The following is a 23,132-nucleotide window of genomic DNA, read 5'->3' as shown; positions in this document are numbered from 1 at the left end:
AAACTATTGAATGGAAAACTAATTTGCTCTGTAAACCTTCACATAAAGCACAATTAAAAAACAAAGCAAAACAAAAAAACAAAAGGTTGGTGATTGGAATCCACCCAGCAGCTCTTTGGGAGAAAAATCTGGCGATCTGCTTCTGTAACGATTACAACCTAGAAAACCCTATAGTGCAGTTCTACTCTGTTACATGAGGTCACTATGAGTTAGAAATTGACTCAACAGCACCTAACAACAACAGCAGTTATTCTATGAATGTGGTATGATGCCAGGTACATTGAATCGGTTTGGATTTTCATGGATGAAGTGGATTAGCACAGATTGAATCTCATTCATCTGCTTGGACTCTTTTGACTAATGGCACTTGTTGGTGAGACAGATTGATACGGTATGTGAGGAAGCACTGTTTGGCAGGAATAGAGAAACCAGTGCTCTATTCTTCACTCTGCCACTAACACGTTGTGTGAATCTGGGTAAGACACCTCTTGTCTTTGCATCAGCTAAAATAGACCAAAACCTACTAACCTGACCTAGAAGTTTCTGGTTTCTACTTCCATATTTAGCCACATCTCATCTCTCTCTCCTCACTCTTTGAATTCAATCATGCACCTTCTTTCTGCAGGGTCTTTGCACTTGCTGTTAATTAACCTGGGATGATCTTCTCTCAGATCTTCACCTACTTACCTGGCTAACTCTCCTTCTCATCCTTCATTTCTCTGCTCAAATGTCACTTCTTTGGTGATATTCTCCATGAATCCTAAACTAGATCATATCTTTCCATTACAAAATCTTATATATTTGATACCCTTCCTTCAGAGCACTATCACAGTTTGTTAAGATACATTGCCATCTGGGATTATTCATTTATGCTGGTTTCTCCACTAAACTCTAAACTCGATGAGGGCACGATGATATTTGTTTTGGCTCAGTACTGTATTCTCTGTGCTTTGCACATTTTCTGCTACACAGAAGACATCAGTTATATTTGTTGAATGAATGAAATGAATGTGCAAAATGGGAGGGTTGGGCAAGGAGATCACTTAATCTTTCAGCACTTATATCCTATGGTTTGCCAGATTTAGTTTTAAATTTGCCTAGCAACGAAGCAAAGCAAATTTAAGCAGCTCCTAGGACTCATGCCTCCTTCATGCCAGACTCAGCAGCAAATACCAGTGTTTATGTGTAAAGAAGGTGTCAGAGTTACTTGTAAACAATGTTGTTCTCTGGAGAAAAAGCAATTGCTATATTCAAGGGAGGTATAAACCATAAATAAACGTGAGATGGTCAAATAAAGTCAACTGGCTTTTCTAGGCACCCAAAGTACATGAAATACAGTATTTGGAGTGACCATCACACTTGTTTTTAAAAATCTATGAAAAATCCACTAATCCACTGGTGCATGAATACACAGTAGCAAATAATTCAAGATATATAGCAATGTGCAGCCATGTATCTCAAATTAGAATTGAGCCCATTGAAGGTAAAATTAGATGCTGGCATATTTAAAAAGTCCAAACATAATTCTCTCTCCTTCTTTGTCCAAAGTCATGGAAACAATTACTCTATGAACTAACTTCCAAGCTGAGAGAAGTCAAATATTATGGTATTGTATAAAATTGTAGATCGCCGTTTCATTAATATTGAAAACAGAAATTACTCTCAATCCGTAATTCTTGAATCTATTTTAACAATTCCTTGAAATAGTCCCATATGTTCTTGGATAACTCTCCAGCCCCACCACAGACAGACTGTTTTACAGATACACACATTTATTTAACTTCCTAGAAGGCACCTTGCTCTCTCTTACCTTTGTTTTGTTGTTAGATGCCATCGAGTCGGTTCTGACACATAGTGATTCTATGTACAACAGAATGAAACACTGCTGGGTTCTGCGCCATACTCTGAATAGTTGCTATGCTTGAGCACATCGTTGCAGCTACTGTGTAATCTATCTCATGGAGGGTATTCCTCTCTTTTGCTGATCCTCTATGTTACCAAGCATGATGTCCTTCTCCAGGGACTGGTCCTTCCTGATAACATGTCCAAAGTACGCGAGACAAAGACTCACCATTCTCACTTCTAAGGAGCGTTCCGGCTGTACTTCTTTCAAGATAGGTTTGCTCATTCTTCTGACAGTCCACAGTATATTCAATATTCTTTGCCCACACCGTAATTCAAAGGCATCAATTCTTCTCCGGTCTTCCTTACTCATGGTCTAGCTTTCTCACGCATATGAGGAGATTTAAAATACCATAGCCTGGGTCAGGCGCACCTTAGTCCTCAAAGTGACTTCTTTGCTTTTTAACGCTTTAAAGAGGTCTTTTGCAGCAGATTTGCCCAGTGCAATGCATCACCTGCTGTCCTGACTGCTGCTTCTATGGGCGTTGATTGCGGACCCAAGTAAAATGAAATCCTTGGCAACTTCAGATTTTCTCAGTTTATCATGATGTTGCCTATTGGTCTAATTGTGAGGATTTTTGGTCTAATTGTGAGGTGTAATCCACACTGTACTCTGATCTTCATCAGCAAGTGCTTCAAGTCCTCTTCATTTTCTGCAAGCAAGGTTGTGTCATTTGCATATCACAGGTTGTTTATGAGTCTTCCACCAATCCTGATGCCGCATTCTTCTTCATATAGTCCAGCTTCTTAGATTATTTGCTTGGATTGAATAAATATGTTGAAAGGATACAACCTTGAATCACACCTTTCCTGATTTTAAACCACGCAGTATCCCCTTGCTCTGTTCCAATGACTGCCTCTTGGTCTATATACAGGTTCCACATGAACACAATTAAGTGTTCTGGAATTCCCATTCTTTGCAATGTTATCCATAATTTGTTATGATCCACACAGTCAAATGACTTTGCATAGTCAATAAAACACAGGTAAATATCTTTCTGGTACTCTCTGCTTTCAGACAAGATTCATCTGACATCAGCAATGATATTCTTTGTTCTATATCCTCTTCTGCATCCAGCTTGAATTTCTGGCACATCCCTGTCGGTGGACTCGTGCAATGTTTTTTAATTATCTTACGTGAAAGTTTACTTGCGTGTGATATTAATGATATTGTTCGATAATTTCCGTATTCTGTTGGATCACCTTTCTTTAGAATGGGCGCAAATATGGATCTCTTCCAGTCAGTTGGCCAGGCAGCTGTCTTCCAAATTTCTTAGCATAGATCAGTGAGATATTCCAGTGTTGCGTTCGTTTGTTGAACATCTCAATTGGTATTCTGTCAACTGCTGGAGACTTGTTTTACCCCAATGCCTTCAGTGCAGCTTGGACTTCTTCCTTCAGTACCATTGGTTCTTGATCATATGCTACCTCCTGAAATGGTTGAACATCGACCAATTCATTTTGGTATAGTGACTCCGTATATTCCTTCCATCTTCTTTTGATGCTTCCTGCATCATTCAATATTTTGCCCACAGAATCCTTCAATATTGCAACTTGAGGATTGAATTTTTTCTTCAGTTCTTTCAGCTTGAGAAATGCTGAGCATGTTCTTCCCTTTTGGTTTTCTAACTCCAGATCTTTTGCACATTTCATTATAATACTTTACTTTGTCTTCTCAAGCCACCATTTGAAATTTTCTGTCAGCTCTTTTACTTCATCATTTCTTCCATTTGCTTTAGTTGCTCTACGTTCAAGAGCAAGTTCCAGAGTCTCTTCTGATGTCCATTTTGGTCTTTTCTTTCCTGTCTTTTTAATGACCCTTTGCTTTCTTCATGTATAATGTCCTTGATGTCATCTCACAACTTGTCTGGTCTTTAGTCATTAACTCTCAATGTGTGAACTCTATTCTTGAGATGGTCTCTAAATTGAGGTGTATTTTACTCAGGGTTGTACTTTGGTTCTCATGGACTTGTTTTAATTTTCTTCAGCTTCAACTTGGAACTTGCATATGAGCATTTGATGGTCTGTTCTGCAGTTAGCCCCTGACCTTGTTCTGACTGATAATATTAAGTTTCTCCATTGTCTTTTTCCACAGATGTAGTCAATGTGATTCCTGTGTATTCCATCTGGTGAGGTCCACGTGTCTAGCTGCCATTTATGTTGTTGAAAAAAGGTATTTGCAATCAATGAGTCTTTGGTCTTGCAAAATTCTATCATGTGATCTCCAGCGTCATGTCTATCACCAAGGCCATATTTTCCAACTACTGATCCTTTTTTGTTTCCAACTTTCACATTCCAATCGCCAGTAATTATCAATGCATCTTGACTGCATGTTCGATCAATTTCAGACTGTAGAAGTTGGTAAAAATTTTCAATTTCTTCACCTTTGGCCTTAGTGGTTGGTGGGTAAATTTGAATAATAGTTGTATTAACTCGTCTTCCTTGTAGGCGTATGGATATTATCCTATCACTGACAGCGTTGTACTTCAGGATAGATCTTGAAATGTTCTTTTTGACAATGATTGTTATGCCATTCCTCTTCAAGTTGTCATTCCTGCCATAGTAGACCATACGATTGTCTGATTCAAAATGACTAATTCCAGTCCATTTCAGCTCACTAATGCCTAGGATATTGATCTTTATGCATTCCATTTCATTTTTGATGATTTCTAATCTTCCTAGATTCATACTTCACACATTCCATGTTCTGATTATTAATGGATGTTTGCAGCTGCTTCTTCTCATTTTTAGTTGTGCCACATCAGCAAATGAAGGTCTCAAAGCTTGATTCCATCCACATCATTAAGGCTGACTCTACTCTGAGGAGGCAGCTCTTCCAAAATCATATTTTGAGTGCCTTCCAACCTGAGAGGCTCATCTTCCAGCATTATACCAGACAATGTTCCACTGCTATTCATGAGGTTTTCACTGCCCAATTTTTTCAGAAGTAGATTGCCAGGTCCTTCTTCTTAGCTTGTCTTGGTCTGGAAGCTCCGCTGAAACCTGTCTACCATGGTTGACCCTGCTGTTATTTGAAATACTGTGTGCATAGCTTCCAGCAACACAACAAAAGCAAATCACCACAGTACGACAAAATAATGTTGTACTCTGGTGGCTCGTACCTTTACGCATTCTCAATATCGGTCTATCGTGCTGTAATACTTTCCCATCCACCTCTGTCTAGATAATTCCTACCATTTTTCCGATTTACAGAAGGTCACTTCTAGGGAAGCTTGCAGAATCTCCCATGTTTAGATTACCAAAAAAACAATACAAAATACCAAACCTGTTGCCACTGAGTCACTTCCAACTCATGGCAACCCCATACGTTTCAGAGTACAACTACCCTATAAGGTTTTCATGGCTTTGACCTTTCAAAAGCAGATCAGCAAGTCTTTCTTCCCAGGTTCCTTAGGGTGGGTTTGAACCGATAACCTTTCAGTTAATAGCTGAACGCTTAACTGTTTGCACAACCTAAGGACTTTTTGTTCTCCCATAGTATACTGTGCTTTCCCTATATCTTAGCACACTGTATTGTAATTGCCTCCTCAGATTCTTGAGGGGAGAGATTATTTTGTTCATGTTATACCTTATCATCCAGCACAGAGTGGATATTCAATAATTACTTGCTACATGAGGGAATGAGACCTGTAAACAAGTCTAAATTCCTCCCAAGCATTTTCAGAGTTATTCTGGAAGTACCTAACCATTTTCCGAAGTTCTCCTGCAATGAGAAATGCACCATCTACAGGCTCTACCTAGCTTTCTAGGAATAAAATTAAATTAAATGATTTGTGGGGTTTTGTTTTTGGTAATAATGATAAGATGAACAACAGGAACAAAACCTTCAACTGAACCTTACTTTTTATTTCCTTCAAAACAACAATTACAAGAAACGATTATTAACTTTTGATTAAATTGACTTTTCCCCAATATATCCTCAAAGAAAAGAAATGAACCCAAATCAAGAAACACAAGGGTGGAGGATTAAATTGACTTTTTCCCAATATATCCTCAAAGAAAAGAAATGAACCCAAATTAAGAAACACAAGGGTGGAGGAGAGAAGTCCAATCCTGTAAATCCACATGCAGGTCTATTATTTCCTGAACAACCAGCAATTAAACCGTCCTCCATTGTTTGGGTATTCAATGTGATCATACCTTTATTTAACTTTTGGTACTGAAGTTCCATGTCTTACATAATGTTTGTTTTCTCATTACTATTCCTTCAACTTTTATGAAAAGTATATTTTAAAAAGTATAAAGAATTGACCAGTTTTCTGATCTTTATGAATCTTCTAAAAGAAATTGATGACAACCAACCACAGGAACCATTACTGTGTGGAAAGGTCAAGTTAAATTTCCTCCATGGAACAGAGGAGACAATCTAGGAAACCTCTGCACAATGGTTTCTTTTATTTTCTATGACTGAAAATGGGGATCCCCAAATCCTTGGACTACAAAGTAGAAAAAAGAGCTACAAATTAACCTAGGGATAGAGGAAAAAAGACGTTTTCTCCTACCTCTAGCAAAGGGAACTTCAATGGTCAAAGGAAGGAACCAGCCTTTCCAAATTAGGTCTTTAATACTTGTTCTAATGTTATTAAAAGGAAATTATCATTGGTGCGTGGAAGGATAAATCTATATTTTGAAGTCCTTTTTTCTGTCATTGTCCACAGAAAGCAACAAAGGAACATCTAGTTAATAGAATCTCTTTTCTGAAATGTCAGAAAAAGGAAGTCATTTCCTGGGAACACCTTTACCACCAGTAAAGAAATTGGTCAGTGGAGATTAAAAATGCAATAGGCATGGATGAATCTGGAGGACATTATGCTGAGTGAAATAAGTCAATCACAAAAAGACAAATATTGTACGAGACCATTACCATAAAAACTCATGAAAAGATTTACACACAAAGAGAAACAATCTTTGATGGTTATGGGGGGGGGGTAGGGGTAGAAAAACACAAAATAGACAATAGATAAGTGGTAACAATGGTGAAGGGTAAGACAGTACACAATACTGGGGGAGCCAGCACAGCTTGTTCAGGGTAAGGTCATGGAAGCGCCACGGACAAATTCAAACTCCCTAAGGGACTGAATTGCTGGGCTGAGGGCTGTGGGGACCATGGTCGCAGGGAACATCTAGCTCAAATGGCATAATGCAGTTTATAAAGAAAATGTTATACATTCTACTTTGGTGAGTAGCATCTGGGGTCTTAAAGACTGTGAGCGGCCATCTAAGATACTCCATTGGTCTCACCCCTTCAGGAGCAAGAGAGAATGAAGAAAACTAAAGACACGAGGCAAAGATTAGTCCAAAGGCCTCCACCAGACTGAATCCAGTACAACTAGATGGTGTCCGGCTACCACCACTGACTGCTCTGACAGGGGTCACAACAGAGAGGGTCCAGGACAGAGAAGGAGAAAAATGTAGAACAAAATTCTAACTAAAAAATAAAAAGACCAGACTTACTGGTCTGACAGAGACTAGAGAAACCCCGAGAGTATGGCCCCCGGACACCCTTTTAGCCCAAAAATGAAGTCACTGTGGAGGTTCAGCTTTTAGACAAAGATTAGACAGACCCATAGGACAAAACGAGACTAAAGGGGCCCACCAGCCCAGGGGCAAGGACTAAAAGGCAGGAGGGGACAGGAAAGCCGGTAATAGGGAACCCAAGGTCAAGAAGGGAGAGTACTGACATGTCATGGGGTTGTTAACCAATGCCATAAAAGAATACATGTACTAACTGTTTAATGAGAAGTTAGTTTGTTCTGTAAACCTTCACCTGAAGTTCAATAAAAATAAATAAATAAATAAAATATGTACCAAAAAAAAAAAAAAAAATTCAATAGGCAGTGCTTCAAATGCTGATTCCTGGGGTGTAATGTAAAGGGAGGGTCCACATGTGGACTTCATAGAAACTTTAGTATGTAAGAAATCTGTCACAAAAAGTACCCGGTGGCCCTGGGAATTATTTTCTTGGATCTTTGCACCAAGGATTTAGGGCCTGCAAAGTGCAAGAGGCATGTTTTTTGCATTGGCTGTTTTAGTATTCATGTCTCCTGTACTGCTTTCTAATAAGTTAAGAATGAAACGGGAGACTGCATGCAGGAGTGAGAAGTGCAAGAAAAGCAGTACTGTAAAATAAAAATGAATGAAAGTGCATTTCAACTTCCCTTTTATTATTAACAGTCAAGAGAACAACAATGCCAGTTTTATTGTTATTACTTAACACTTCACATTTACAAAAGGGCTTTACCCTCATTTTTACATGATATCTCCCAATACTTTTCTGATAGAGGCTGGAAGCACTGTCACTATTCTCAACATCAGTTTTATAATGTTATATGAAATGATTTTTCCAAAGATAAGGATAAAAATGCCAGTTGTGCCAGCATGATACCAAAACAGACTTTTCAGTGAGAATAACCATGCTCTTTGGTTCTGGGTAGACCAGAATGCTGGTTAGCTGACAGTTTGGATTTTGTTTTCTTTCTGTTATATAGAGCGCTTTCTCACTCCCACTCACCTCCACTCCATTCTATTTGTTATTTAAGTGTACTTTTTATGTAGTGTCTCTAGAATTATAAATAACATAACAGGAGAAGACCTAAAGGAAATTATTACTGGTCGTTCCTTTGATTCTTTTTTGTTACATAATTTGTGTAAGTTACTGCGGTTCCCATAAGTGAATATTTGTGCTCCTGCCTTTCTAGAAGGGAGCGTGTTTGAGACATGCTGACAAATGTTTGCTCCAGCCAAGTGGGAAAAATATTCTAAGACTCAGAGGCTCTAGCTAACGTCAGGTTTTGGGTTTTTGTTAGCTAATTTGTTAGTTTGTGAAGACAGTCATCCAATATATAAGCAGACCCCAAACGAGAAGGAGACTGTCCAATTAGTTCAGCAGTTTTCTGGGTCAAAAGAATGACAGTGGGAAATTCTGCGATCCGTAATGTTTTGTTGGATTTGGGGAGAATTTGGAGAATTTCTTACCCCATGAGAAACATTTCTTCATTTATTATTATGTGGCCCAAATAATGTGGAAATCTGTCAGTTACCTGACCTGTTTATTAAATGTAGCCAAATAAGACACCTAAACTTAAAAATATAAACTAACAGCAGAAATTATCCAAATTAACTGTCAATATTTTTTCAAGAAATCTGGAAAACATGCTTTCACTTGGGGCCATATAGTCTCAGCCTAGATGGTGATAAACTCTATTTTTAAAAGTAGAAGTTCCCAGTGAAATGAAGAATGTTAAGTAGAGTACACATTTCTTTCAAAGCTGGAGCTGTGCCTGAGTATAGAGAGAGTTTAAACTCCTTGAATATACTCCCATTATAAGAACTTTTCTTTATTTATATATTAATGTCTTTATTTCATTGAATTTGAGTCAACAGATGCCCATTTATCTTTACTTCTTAGTCTGTAGGCGATTACACGCAGCGTACGGAAACTATGGAAATAGGTTCCCTCCTCCAGAGCAAGTGGGTTGAAGTGTTGTATTTGTCGTAGTGTCATTTGCGTCTCCAGTGCATGGAATGCTTGTGCTGACTGATGTCTCTAATGTAGAAAGGTATCGTCCGTGTTCTAATACTGGTAGTGGTGTTACAATAATAGCAAGAGTAGCTGCAATTTACTAAGTGCTTGCTATATGCTGGAAACCCTGGTGGCATAGTAGTTAAGAGTTCGGCTGCTAACCAAAACGTTGGCAGCTCGAATCCATCACGCACTCCTTGGAAACCCTATTGGGCCATTCTACTCTGTCCTATAGGGTCACTACAAGTTGGAATCATCTTGATGGCAATGGGTTTGGTTTTTTTTGTTTGGTTTTGCTATGTGCTACATAATTTGTAAACATAATTTTATCTTAAAAATACTCAAAAGACCTCAACAAAATGAAGAAACCATGACTCAGAACGTCTACATGACTTTTTCAAGGTCATAGATCTGGGTTTGAACCCAGGTCTGTCTGATTCAAAGGTCATGCTTTCTTGCCATATCCCTCCAAGTAGAGAGTTAAGTCAGGTAGTGTATAAAAATTCGAGTGGGGCAGCCATCGTTTCCCTACTGTACCTGTTCTCCTAGCGTAGTTAATAGCTCCCCCTTTCATACTCAAAAGTGTTTCAGTTTGGACAATAAGTCGGATGGTCACCCTATTTCTGCCGAAATTCAAAATGAACACAAGACTTTTCTTAGGTATTGTTCACAATGTTTTAATTTATCATTTTGCCTTTAAAAAAGGGCTACAAATTGAACCTAGCCTGGTGTTTTTGGGAAAAAAAGATGAGTCTGTGAATGAATTTCCCTATTCCTTAGTCTCTTTTTCTCTGTTGTCTTCCTCTTCCCTCTCTCCTCCTGGCCTCCATGTCTCATTCTGTGTAGGCTTTCTTTATTGTTCAAGTGTCAGAAGTGGATTCTTTGGTTTTACTTTAGCTTTCGCTCTGAGGAATCTCTAAAATATAGCTTGGTGACTCATTCAGATGTTTAAACCACTATTAACAGTATTTTTGTCAAGAAAGAATAAAAATTATTTGAAGACATCTCTAACTTATTTTTCTTTCTTTCTTTCTTCTCCTTAATCTTGATGCTACTATTGCACCATTTCTTTACTACAACCAGAGTGAAGAGGTGTCCAGGGAGCTTTCTCACTGCAGTTCTTGGACAATGCTACTGCAGGTTTCGCTGGGGTAAGCCAGCTCAGAAATGTATTATTTCAAGCACCACCTCACGTGTCTTTACTCCTCTTCTGCTCTTATAGGCAAACTGTTGTCCTGTTTCTATTATTCTAAAGGGCTTTCAGGAAGAGGAAAGGAAGTGATTTAAAAAAAAAAAAGCTGATAAAATATATAACTGCTTAAAAGACACATGCAATAAGAAAATTCAACTTTCACTTTTGTTGGTTTTAAACGTAGAGCTTTGATTTATGGATCAAAATTGTTCATTTATTATTTTATCTATACAGCTCTGGGCAATTTTGACAGTTAAAATTTACTTTTATTGACCAGTGCAGCCACCGTGCCCACAAGGGAACTGGTGCACACAGCCTACCGCACTCAAGAAATGATGACTTTTGATTCCATGACTGAGTCAGATTGGGAATCATAACGGATAGAACAATAAGTTCCAAATCTCAGTGCCCAAGGCAAGAGGTTTGCTGTAAAACACAATCACCCTTTAAGGAGGGGAGGAGGAGAAATCTTGGGTGGAAGTCTGCAAGCACAATTTCATGTGGCTGGGATAGGCCATGAATATATCTGTCCATCCAAGCTGTGGAGCAGTACGAGGGGGTGTTTCTCTAAAGACCAGGTTCTCCAGACTAAAAATTAATAAGCAAAAATGCCTAAATGGCAGCATGTGTGCTAGTTACAGAGACAACGTACTAAATAGCCATTTTGATATGAGAAAATTCAAAGTGGGAAAACGTACTAGTGCGATTAAACAATCCTTCACTTTTCAATTACCAAAGAAAATAACCGGAGAATTTCTTTCGGAAATTCTGTGCCCCAGCTCACACAGAAACATAAACCAGTACAGTAACTTAGGCCAGTTTTAATTTAGGCCTATTCGACTACCAAATTGGCCACCTCTGCAATGTTAATTTACTCTTTTACTCTAAATCCCCGTGATACATAAACAAACCTCCAAAGGGTAACAAATCAATAAAATGTCTAATTTGATTAACCATGTTTTCGAATTCATCAAGATAGCTCTAACCTGAAATAAATAGGTGGATAAATAAATAAAGAAGTCCACTCACTTGTGAGTATTTTCCACGTCTTCTTTTCTTCATCATAATACTGAACCAAATTGCTGGGGAGCCGGTCCGGTCCAGGAGGCAACCCTCCAACCAACAACAGCATTTTCTTGTTAGAGCGAATTCTTCACCCAAAACAAAGAGGAGATGAATAACCACATTATTGTAGAGTCTTTTTAGTGGCAACAAAATCATAACCATCAAAAGAATGTTCCTTGCTTGCAGATTTCTATTTCATTTTTTCCTGTTTCTTCTCCCGTTCATGTCTCAACAATTTTTTGAACCAAGCAGAAAAATGATCAGAAGAGCTGCATATCCCCATACTCATGGAATAATAAGCTCCCTTTATGCAATTTGTTAGAGGTTCATTCTAGAACGACCTTTTTCTTATATTATCCCTTTAAATCATCACTCTTTACAGCTGAGTACACATGAAATGCTCTGGAGTTGTACTAAGGTTAAGCATTAAAGTTGCATGTCAAAAATCGTATTAGTCAAAATCATTATTATAAACCATTCTCCACTCGAAGAACCTTGAAAAAATTAAGGTTATGCAGGGAGTTTGTGAGCCAACTTTTTAATCACCCAGGGAACTTCAAACACCAGTTTGGTACAATTAGTAGCACAGGGCTAACTGCGGTGGGCTAACCAGTTTGCTCATGACTTTTTGTTTGTTTAATTTCGCTTAGACTTCCGCCTTCATCCCTTTTCCCCATTCCCAGCCCACCCTCCCCCTGCCCTCCCCCTGTGCACCACTGGCGATACAGCAGCACCAATTGGTAAAAATGAGACTGTGATGCTGTTGTGAGCCTCCCCAGAGTGGAGCCCTGCCAATGCTTGCCACTGATCCAGCGGCATGAACCTGCTCGACTGTGCAAAGTCACTCTAATTCCCTCCCTCTGTTTTTCTACCTTCTCCCCCAGGGGGCAACCGCTGAAAGGAGTGACTACCCACCCATCAAGAGCTGGCAATTCGCTGCTATTAACCGTGACTGTGATTCCCAGTCTGCCTGGCAGTTCCTGAGCACAGGACTGCAATGTCTCATATGCAGTAAAAGCCATAAGATGCACCCTGGCCGGCACACTTGACCTGGTGGATGTACAATCCTCAGGAGCAGTAATGGATTGAGCACACTTGTGAGGGAAGCAGGGAGGGGAGGCGCAGACCCCCACAAGGGGCCTGCTGATTTAACAGTTGCTTTACATACAAGTGAACTTTTCATTTACCTGAAAGGCTGAAGGTATTGGAAGAAACGGAGGAACCGTGATAGAAGGAAAAAGTTAATAAATAAAAAACGGTTCTTCCTAAATAGGATCACAACCCCACAGTGTGGTCCTGAATCTGTTACTGTTTATTCAGCCTGTTCTGATTCAAGGACGCTTGGCGAAATATGCCCTTGTGGAAAAGCACTGTTTATTGGTTAAGAACCTAACATTCGGAGAGTTAACTTAATACAGTTAATGACTTTTCCATGTGAAGGAAGGGACAAGAGAATTCCTGTAATGAAACTCTGGTGCCATTGAATGCATTGTGTATGCCTCAGGAAGAAAAATACCTTCTGGAGAAACTCCTATGTTGGAGATACATCGACAGAGGCAGCTGTAATTATAGAAGAATGCCTAATGTAATGTCAGCTTGCAATATTAATTTTGCCACCCTTTGAATATAGTTGAGGAACAGAGAAAACCAACCAACCACAATAACAACAAAAAACTCAGCTTCTTCGAATTTAAAATACTTTTTGAGTTGTACCTACATGCCTTATAGACTAACCCATTGCCGTCGAGTTGATTCCGACTCATAGTAACCATATAGGACAGAGTAGAACTGCCCCATAGAGTTTCCAAGGCACGCCTGGTAGATTCGAACTGCCAGCCTTTTGGTTAGCAGCCGTAGTTCTTAACCACTACACCACAAGGGCTTCCGCTTATAGACTAGTAGATGGAAAACAAAATCAGAATACAATAGTGAAGAGCTCCACCCTGGCATTGAGGGTTTCAATGACTGGGGTGGATTTGTCACAAGGGTTAGGAAAAATCAGTGTGCTAAGTACCGCTCTTTTATTTGGAAACAATGCATCTATAAATCATGTGCTGTGTAATCTATTAAATGCTTAGTTATAGAACTGATATATAAGACCGTTTTTTGTTGTAATTTTTAGTCCAAATAATCAACCACTTTGTTGTATAATAGAGGTTAAAGGTGAGAGCAAATAGTCTTTTTAGGCTGCTGTAAGTGACGACATGTAGACAAACCTGTTCAACGGAAACTCACGATTCTGTATCTGACATTGCATGAGTACACGCTGCCAGACTGCAGGTGGCGGCAGATAGACCATATCAACTGGTTAGATACAGAGGAAAGGACTCATTAAAGGGGTGGTTGTGACAAAAACAATATAATTAAATACCTGTTTTAATATATAAATACATGTACTGCTTTAAAAATGTGTTTAATAAATGACAAAGGGAGATAAACGCATGGCTCAAATATGTTCATTAGTTGGCAAGGCCAGCTTCCCTGAACCATTCCCACTGGTGATTTTCAACACTGACCTAGATGGACCATCTATGCTGATGAAGAGAGGATCTAGAGTCATTGTCTCCTTTGCCCAAAGAGCCATTCTTTGCCATCTGTCCTCTGAGAACTGGACTGAGACCACCAACACATACATAAGCCACTGAACAGCTGGCAAATGGCAACAATGTCCAACCCCTGCCAACAATGATATGATTCAAAGAGCTAACACAGCAGCAGCGAAAGACTCCTCGTAACTAAGATGAATCCCTAACCCATCCAGGCCTCTTCTGGGCACCTGATGAAGTGGGCAGGGGCTACAGAATTATATACTATATGGAAGTCAAGGCCTACACCTACGTTTGTTGGCTGTGTGTTTTCTACAAAGGAGGCATGCTTTGACTCCATTATCTATGGTCTTCTTAGTGAGTGAAGACACATTCCAAACCTTTTGCATTGTTATATTTATATTATCATAAACTCAGTTTGTTATGGCATTTTACTTGGAATATTTTGTCTCTGAATTGTGTTATTCAATTTTCTAACTGTGATGGTTAAGGTTGGGTGTCAGCATGGCTTGGCCATGATTCTCAGTGGTTTGGCAGGTATGTAATGATGTAGTCATTCTCCATGATGTGATCTGATTTGAACAGCTAATCAGTTGTAAGGGGAGATTCCTCTGGAGTGTGTTCTGCATCCAATATATATATGGACATTCTGGCCAAGCTCGCTTGCTTGCTCTGGATCCTGCATCTGACTTGTCATCATTTGACCTCTGGTTCTCGGGGCTTGAGCCAGCTGCCTGCCACATTGTCTGCTGATCTTGGGATTCGTCAGCCTCTGTAGCCTGTGAGCCAGTAGCCTGTCATCTTACCTGTTGATGTTGGAATTTGTTGGCTTCTGCAGCTTGTGAACCAGCAGCCTGCCATCTAACCTGCCGATCTTGGGTTCGTCAGCCCCTGTAGCTATGTGAGTCAGGAGAAGCCTCCAGCCTGATGCCTGACCCATGGACTTGGGACTTGCCAACCTCTCTAACTGCATAAGCCATTTCCTTGAGATAAATCTCTCTCTCTCTATATATATATATATGTACGCTTGCTTTTCTAGAGAACCCAGCCTAAGACATTTGGTACCAAGAGTGGGCTTGGGTGGAAGTAGCACTAGCTAGGTTCTGAGTCATGCGTAGCCCATCAGATGTGGGCCACTAGATATTTCCAATGAAAGCCTTCTCTTGGAAGGGCTTCAAGAAGGTAACACAGTCCAGTTTATTTTTGCTGAGTAGGGAAGTGACTGCGGACTACTGGAATAAGTTCTCATGTCATGTCAGACCAAGTCTATGAGTCTCCCCAGATACTCTAGCTCCTGGTCCTTGGCTGCTTGCTAACTGGTAGATTGTGATACATTGTTGAAGTGACTCAAATTCTTCACTCCTCCCTTTATCTAAGGCCTGGAACATCTAACTTTGCAGTGACCTCTGCTTGTGGGTGGAGTGTTTGTCCTACTCCATGACTCTGAACCCTGCCTTCTGACTGACTTTGGCCAATGGAATTGTGTCTTAGCCTGGGTAGGATGACATGTTCTATGGAATCAGTCATCCTCTTTCCCCAGCCACTCCCATCATTGCCCAATAGGCTCGTGAACAAAGTGGCCATGGTGGCAGAGATGAAGGTTATGCATGGGCTCAGCAACACGGACTTCCACTCACCAAGGCTGACTTGGTTACAACCACTGCTGAATTCCCAATCTGCCAGAGACCAACACTGAGTTCCCAATATGGCACCATTCCTTGAGGCTATCAGCCAGCCACCCGATGGCAGGTTGACTACATTGGACTGACTGCTTCCATCATAGAAAGGGCAGTGTTTTCTTCTTACTGGGATAGACACTTACTCTGGATATGGATTTGCCTTTCCTGCATGCAATGTCTCTACGAAAACTACCATCGGTGGACTCCCAGAATGCCTCATCCACCGTCATGGTATCCCACACAGCATTACCTCAAATCAAGGGACTCACTTCACATCAAATGAAGTATGGCAATGGGCCCAGGCTCATGGAATTTGCTGTCTTAACATGTTCTCCATCATACTGAAGCAGCTGGCTTGATAGAATGATGGAATGGCCTTCCAAAGACACTTTTGTGGTGCCATCTAGGTGGCAACACTTTGCAGGTTGGCTAATGTTCTCCAGGAGGCTATATGTGCTGTAAACTGGCATCCAATATATATATGGTACAGTTTCTCCCATAGGCAGGATTCTAGGAATCAAGGGGTGGAGATGGGAGTGGTACCACTCACTATTACCCCATTGACCTACTCACAAAATTTTTGCTTTCTGTCCCCACAACCATATGCTCTGTGTGTCTAGAGATCTTAGTTCCAAGGGCAGGAATGCTCTCACCTGGAGACACAACACAGATCCCATTGAATGCCATTCCATAAGAATGCCACCTGGCCACTTTGGGCTGCTCATGCCTCTGTATCAACAGGCAAAGAAGGGGGTTACCATATTGGCTGGTGTGATTGACCTTGATTACCAAGGGGAAATCAGATTGATGTTTCATAATGGAGATAAAAAAGAGTATGTCTGGAATACAGGAGATCCCTTAGTGTGTCTCTTAGTACTACCACGTCCTGTGATTAAAGTCAACAGAAAACTACAGCAACCCAATTCAAACGTGACCACTAATAGACCAGACCCTCCAGGGATGAAGGTTTGGGTCACCCCACCAGGCAAAGAACCACCACCAGCTGAGGTTCTTGCTGAGGGTAACGGGAATATGGACTAGATGGTAGAAGAAGGTAGTTCTAAATACCAGTTACAACCACATGACCAGTTGCAGAAATGAGGACTGTAACTGTTATGAGTATTTCTTGTATGTGTGCATCCAATATATTTGTTTTCTTCACTTATAAAGTATAAGACATAAATGGAGCTAGTACATTTTTGGTTGTTCTCATTTTAGTTGTATCATGTTAGCCACAAGTATGACTTCGTAATTGTCTTTATTTAGAGATTGTGTATGGTTTAAGGAGATATGTACAGGTGCAAAGTTGACAAGGATGGACTGTGACAGTTAAGACTGTGTGTCAGCTTGGCTGGGCCATGATTCTTAGTGGTTTGGCAGTTATGCAATGATGTAGTTTGGCAGTTATGTAATTGATGTAGTTTCGCAGTTATGTAACAATGTAGTCATCCTTCATAATGTGATCTGATGTGATCAGCCAATCAGTTGTAAGGGGAGTTTCCTCAGGGGTATGGCCTGCATCCAATACATATGTGGATGTTCTGGGAAAGCTTGCTTGCTTGCTCTGGATCCTGCATCTGTCTTGTCATCATCTGACTTCTGGTTCTTGGGACTTAAGCCAGCTGCCTGCCATACTGCCTGCTGATCTTGCGATGCGTCAGCCCCTGCAGCTATCTGAGTCAGAAGAAGCCTCCGGCCTGATGCCTGACCCACGGACTTGGGACTTGCCAGCCTCTACAACCACATGAGCCATTTCCTTGGTTTTGCTTCTCTAGAGAACCTGGCCTAAGACACCAACCTAATATCAATATTATTTAATTTTCAATAAGGTTAAAACTCTATCTTATGAAGGTGGATCACATAGAAAGCATAAATAGGATAAAGCATGTGAGAAGTAGTATAGTACAGAAAAAACAACATATGAATTAAAACACACGAGTGCTTTTTCTCACCGTTGTCTCCACTGACTGTCAAAACAGCCCTGTTTTGTAGGTGTAACTTTCCATTTTACAGAGGTGAGAAAGTTCTTATAGTCACATTAAGTAGCAGAAACAGTGTTCCGACCTAGACCTTCTAACTCTATAAGACCCCATGCTCTATTTTAAATTATTATTATTGTTATTTTACTCTACCACAGCTTCTGATTAAGACCCAGATGATCTGGATGCCAGTGCTGACTCTGTTATTAAGCCAAGTGACTTTGTATAAGTTACCACTTGACCTTCTGGAGCCTATGTTTTCTCATAGTTAAACACACTTATAATATCTGACCTGCCTCTTCAAAGGATTGTCATAAGGATCATATAAAACAATGAAGTGAAAAGTTTTCTATAAACTCGATAGTAAATTAATATCAATCAATCTTTAGATATTGACAATACAATGTGGGCTTTATTTCAACACACCAAACCTGATTAAACAACTAAAAAATAAAAACGATATTTTTTTATTGAGGTTCTTATTGAGCTTGTGTATATAAATACAAGCTAATTAAGAGCATTTTCCTTTCCAGTTGTTATCTTATTTGTTCTTAGGAAATTATCACTTCAGTTATATTGGTTATCTTTTGAGGCTTGTTAGAAGAAAACAGACACTTGGCCATTATATAAAACTGTGATTGTTTCTGGATCCAAGTAAAATGACCTAATAGAGATTACTTTACCTTTCTTATTTCTTAAGAATAATACAAATGAGAAAAACCAATGTCAACTATTCAATTATTCCTAGAAAGTAAGACACGTGGATAATTCCTGTGGAAAATCTTCCATTCTTTTTACAATGTGCAATTACAATAGTGACAATGACAATAATGACAGGTAATAACGAATGTGTATTGGGATATTGAACCCCTGATTTTCATGCTATTTATTTGATAGATGTGAACTTCAATTTGAAAACACCATAAGAAAAAAAAATACTTTGTGAACTAGAAAAATAAAACCAGGAGAATCTGAACTAACTGTGCTAAAGTGGGTTTCAATTGTTCCTTTCTAGATAATTCCAACCGAGCCTCAGGTTTAATTTTCGAATAGGCAAAATCTACAAATGTAGCCCTGTTGTAATAATTAGAGCTCCTATATATGGCAACATGGAATACATTTTAGAAGCTCTTTACACAGGCAACCAATTTAACCAAAATTAATAAGTTCTCTTTATATCTGTTATCATTTAAAAAGATTCCTTTTCGCTCCTCATTTTAGCACCACTTAGACCAAAGTGATGTAATTAAAAGATAAGGAATTAGAGAATTTAAACAAAGAGCTGAGAATATCATGATTAATAATATTATCTGGATACATTTGGTTTGAGTTCCTAGATTCTTGCATAGAAAAAGATAAGGTAGAAAGGCGACGGAATTTGAAGGTCTCCTTTGTTCCATCTCAGTAATTGCCCAACATTTACCATGTGTCACATTTGTGCGTGTGTGTGCGTGTGTATGCGTATGCACTTGTGCGCACATGTACTTTGGTTCCGGGGATGAATGACTGAAGAATGACCTAAAACCTCCCGGCGTAAACAAATTTTTCATCGTACTGGTGTTCTAAAAATGGTAAAGTCTCATTTATTTATATTTCAGTGATTTGTAACCTTAATAATTGGGAACCAGGCCAGATAAAGTTATCCTTTTCATGATACATGAAAAAAGATTTTGTTAACTAGATTGCAAGAACAGTTTTAGGAAATCAACTGGTTTGCTGGCACTTTAGAGATTCCTATGTACATTTACACGAACTTCATTTTACAGATTATAAATAATTCTCATTTATTTATGAAAGAAGATATTCCATTATAATCTAAGAACCATTAAGTTACAGAATTAGAAGGGAACTTTGAGGTAATCTAGTTCAATGATTCTCAAACCTGGAAAGGTACCAGGATCATCTGGGAGGATGAAAAAATTCAGATTCTTTATATAGGTTCTCAGGTGCGAGATCCCAGAGATTATGATTCAATGAGAGAAGGCCTTAAAAATCAGTAATGTTTTACAGTCTCCCCACTGATTCTAATATACAGCCAGACTTGGAGTCACTGATACAGCCAGTTTTCAACATAGTGCCAAAATCTTTTTTATGGTATTTTTCTCTAAGTAATTGTTCTTATCTTGTAAACTTGTAATGAAATGGACTTTTGTTTCCAAATGTATTCTATTGTTGAAAGTTGTTGGACAACTTTTTAAGTGTTAGATTTTTTTCTCCTTATGCTGAGCTAAAAACCTTAACCCTACTAGGTCTTCTAGAGAAAAAGAGCTAGTACCACCATTTGTGGTGTGGCAGCTCCTCAAATATTGGGAGACAGTTACCATAAATCTTCTCTACTTCATGCTGAAAATTCCCTTTCCTTTCTGAAAAAGTCCCCATATTCCCCACCCTGCTGGTCACTTCCTTGGAGAATACTCTCGGCAGTCACTGTCCTTCTTATAATGTGAAGGTCAGAATTGTACACAATATGACAAATGTGATATGGCCTATACCAATTTTTCTTTTGGGGCTCTCTAAAGTTACAGTAGTCTTTTAGCAGTCATGGTACAGTGTTGAGTTCTTGTTTTGCTGCTGGTTGATGACAAATAATAGATTCAAAACAAAAACAAACCAAACAAAGCCAAGCACAGTGGTTAAGAGCTCAGCTGCTAACCAAGAAGTCAGCAGTTCGAATCCGCCAGCCGCTGCTTGGAAGTCCTATGGGGCAGTTCTACTCGTCCTATAGGGTCGCTATGAGTTAGAATCTATTTGACAATGGCAAGGGGTTTGGTTTATTTTTATTTTTATTTTTTAATTTCTTCTAATTTGAATGTTTTAAACCCCAATCCCTGACTGGTTTTTATGTTTTTTATTTTCTCTACTGATTTACACTTTTTTTCAATTCATTTATTTAGCAATGATTGAGTTCCTTCTATATGTCAGGCACTGTTCTAAGCACTGAAGATAATGGTGGGAACAAGAGGAGCAAATTCTCTGTTCCTCAGGGTACTTGCTTCCATCCTAGTAGGGGCATCTGTTGAAAAGATCATGATTCTTGAGGCAGAATAGCCTGCTTTTTAAGCATTTAGGCCTCAAAGACAGCTAGAGGGAGACACCTGGCTTTAGTTTTTCTGAGATGCGTGACCTTGGGCTAACCTTTTTGCCCCTCTTTAACCTTATTTGTAAAATGAGGATAACAGTAGACTTTTTTTCAAGATTAAAAGCAATAATATACGTATAGCACTTTTAACGGCTAAATAAATGTTAACTGTCACATCATCAACATCATCAGTAGTATTAGCTATTCTTTTCTGTAATCTGCAGGTTTGATAAGTGGATGACCTATGTCTCCACCCAAATTTAATTACTTAAAAATAATATAGTTACATTTGCATTGTTTAGATATTTTAATTTTCCTAACTAGTTTTCTGGGAAATCATACTAAATCACTGGGAGTTTTACTCTGCAATTCTCCACATATGGGCTTTAGGAGCATGTGGCCTTTTTTTTTTTTTGAAACATGAAGATTTGATGGAAAAACTAAGCAGTTTTGAAGTGACAGAGTAAACTGGAATATAAAATCACTTCCCTATCCTTCAAAAGGCCAGGTTAATTTTAAGTTTGGCATCAGCCAGACCTGGATTTAAATTCTCTATCATTTCATACATATCTATTCTTCGGCTGGTATTCAACCTATCTAAGCCTCAATTGCCTCATCTGTAAACTGGGAACGGTAGTATCTTCTTACAAGAATGTTGTGAGGGTTAAATGAAGTCATCTAGGTGTAATAGGAAAAGAAATGTTTGCTACTTATAATCAAGGAGCCCCACAAATGGTTAACCCGCTGGACTGCTAATCTAAGTTTGGCAATTTGAGTCTACCCAGAGGTGCCTTGGAAGAAAGGGCTGGCAACTTACTTCCAAAAAATCAGCCATTGAAAATCTTGGGCAGCACAGTCCTGCTCTGACACACCTGGGGTTGCTGTGAGTCGGAGTTAGCTCCATGGCAACTGGTTTTATTTTTTTATTTACACCCCAAACTACCTTCTAGCGCCAGTGCATCCAGCGAATGAAAGGCCCTTGTTCTGCTGGTACCTTGAAAGATGAATGTCTCTGCATAGTGAAGGGAGAAATAATTGAGGCTCCCCATGTAATCCAGCAGGCAGAGGCTGGGCAAGACTGAAAGAAGTTATGACTCTTCCCCATGACCTTCCGGTTTCAATGGACTTAACTAAAGACATCATGGCTTAGTATTTTATAAAAAGAAGTAAATGCACAATTTCACATCTAGTGGTACAGTAGTGATGTATAGTAGTAATCTGGGAGGAGGAATAGACCAGGAGGACACATGTTCCCCAGGAAGTCACAGAAACAAGAACAGGCTTTGGATTCCCACAGGCCATGGGACAGAAAGAGTTTGTCACAATTTTACTAGATCTTTACTAAATCTGGGAAGCCTCCAGCTGACATCTGGATTACATGTGAAAAATATTTATGTAGTTCCCATATTAATCAACCAATAAATGGTAGCATACTTAGTTTGCATAATTATTAACCTTACAAAGCACTCATTTGAAAATCAATCTTTGGAATTTTGGTGTTTTCTGTTATTGCTTAGAACCCTTTCAGATACCATAGTTTATACTATTTATAAGTAGCCAGAATATTTACTACATACGCACATTTAATAAAAAATATAGAACTGTTAGACTTCCTATAGAAGTGCCGATCAAGATATTTATCAATTCATCTTACTCACTCTCTTGGCTACCATCTCCCTCTGTTAAGAAAGTCACTAAACCTTATGATACACAAGTCAAATTTATGGTAATCCTTGACTCTTCCCATTTGCTTGCTATATATTCAATGTTTTGCCAAATCCTATAGACTCACTCTATAACTGTAATTGTTTCTCAAATCTACCTCTTCATTCCACCAAAGTGATTTTGCGGGTTAACTCTCTCTTGTGCAGTCATAATAGTGGTGTCCCTGCTTTCTGTGCCTCTGCTCCCATTCAATCTACCCCACATACTTTGCCAGATACATTTTAGCCAAGCCTGGCACTACTGATCAGGTACCTCAAACCTCCTCTCAGTGAGCTTGTATTGTCCTTATAATATGATAAAACACATCTTAAAGTTATTTTAACCATCACAGAATCCCCCATTACTTACGACCTATAAAATACATGTTTTCCCCACATAATAACCTTGCTTTTCTCTCTGTGTCTATCTCTCTCACAGGTAAA

General features: G+C 39.2%; 1 protein-coding gene across 1 annotated transcript in view; it reads right to left on the bottom strand.

Annotated features, from left to right (window-relative positions):
- Window positions 1–23,132, bottom strand: part of KLHL14 (kelch like family member 14) — a 106,868-nt gene that overhangs the window by 60,931 nt on the left and 22,805 nt on the right. Inside the window, exon 2 of the mRNA XM_023741181.1 lies at window positions 11,667–11,788. Coding sequence (XP_023596949.1) covers window positions 11,667–11,788 — 122 coding nt within the window. The remainder of the gene's footprint in view (window positions 1–11,666; window positions 11,789–23,132) is intronic.

The sequence above is a fragment of the Trichechus manatus genome, unplaced genomic scaffold, assembly GCF_000243295.1.
Source record: "Trichechus manatus latirostris isolate Lorelei unplaced genomic scaffold, TriManLat1.0 scaffold00175, whole genome shotgun sequence".
In the NCBI taxonomy this organism is placed as follows: Eukaryota; Metazoa; Chordata; class Mammalia; order Sirenia; family Trichechidae; genus Trichechus; species Trichechus manatus.
The sequence above is the reverse complement of the archived record's forward strand: the minus strand, read 5'-3'. Positions and strand labels throughout refer to the sequence as shown.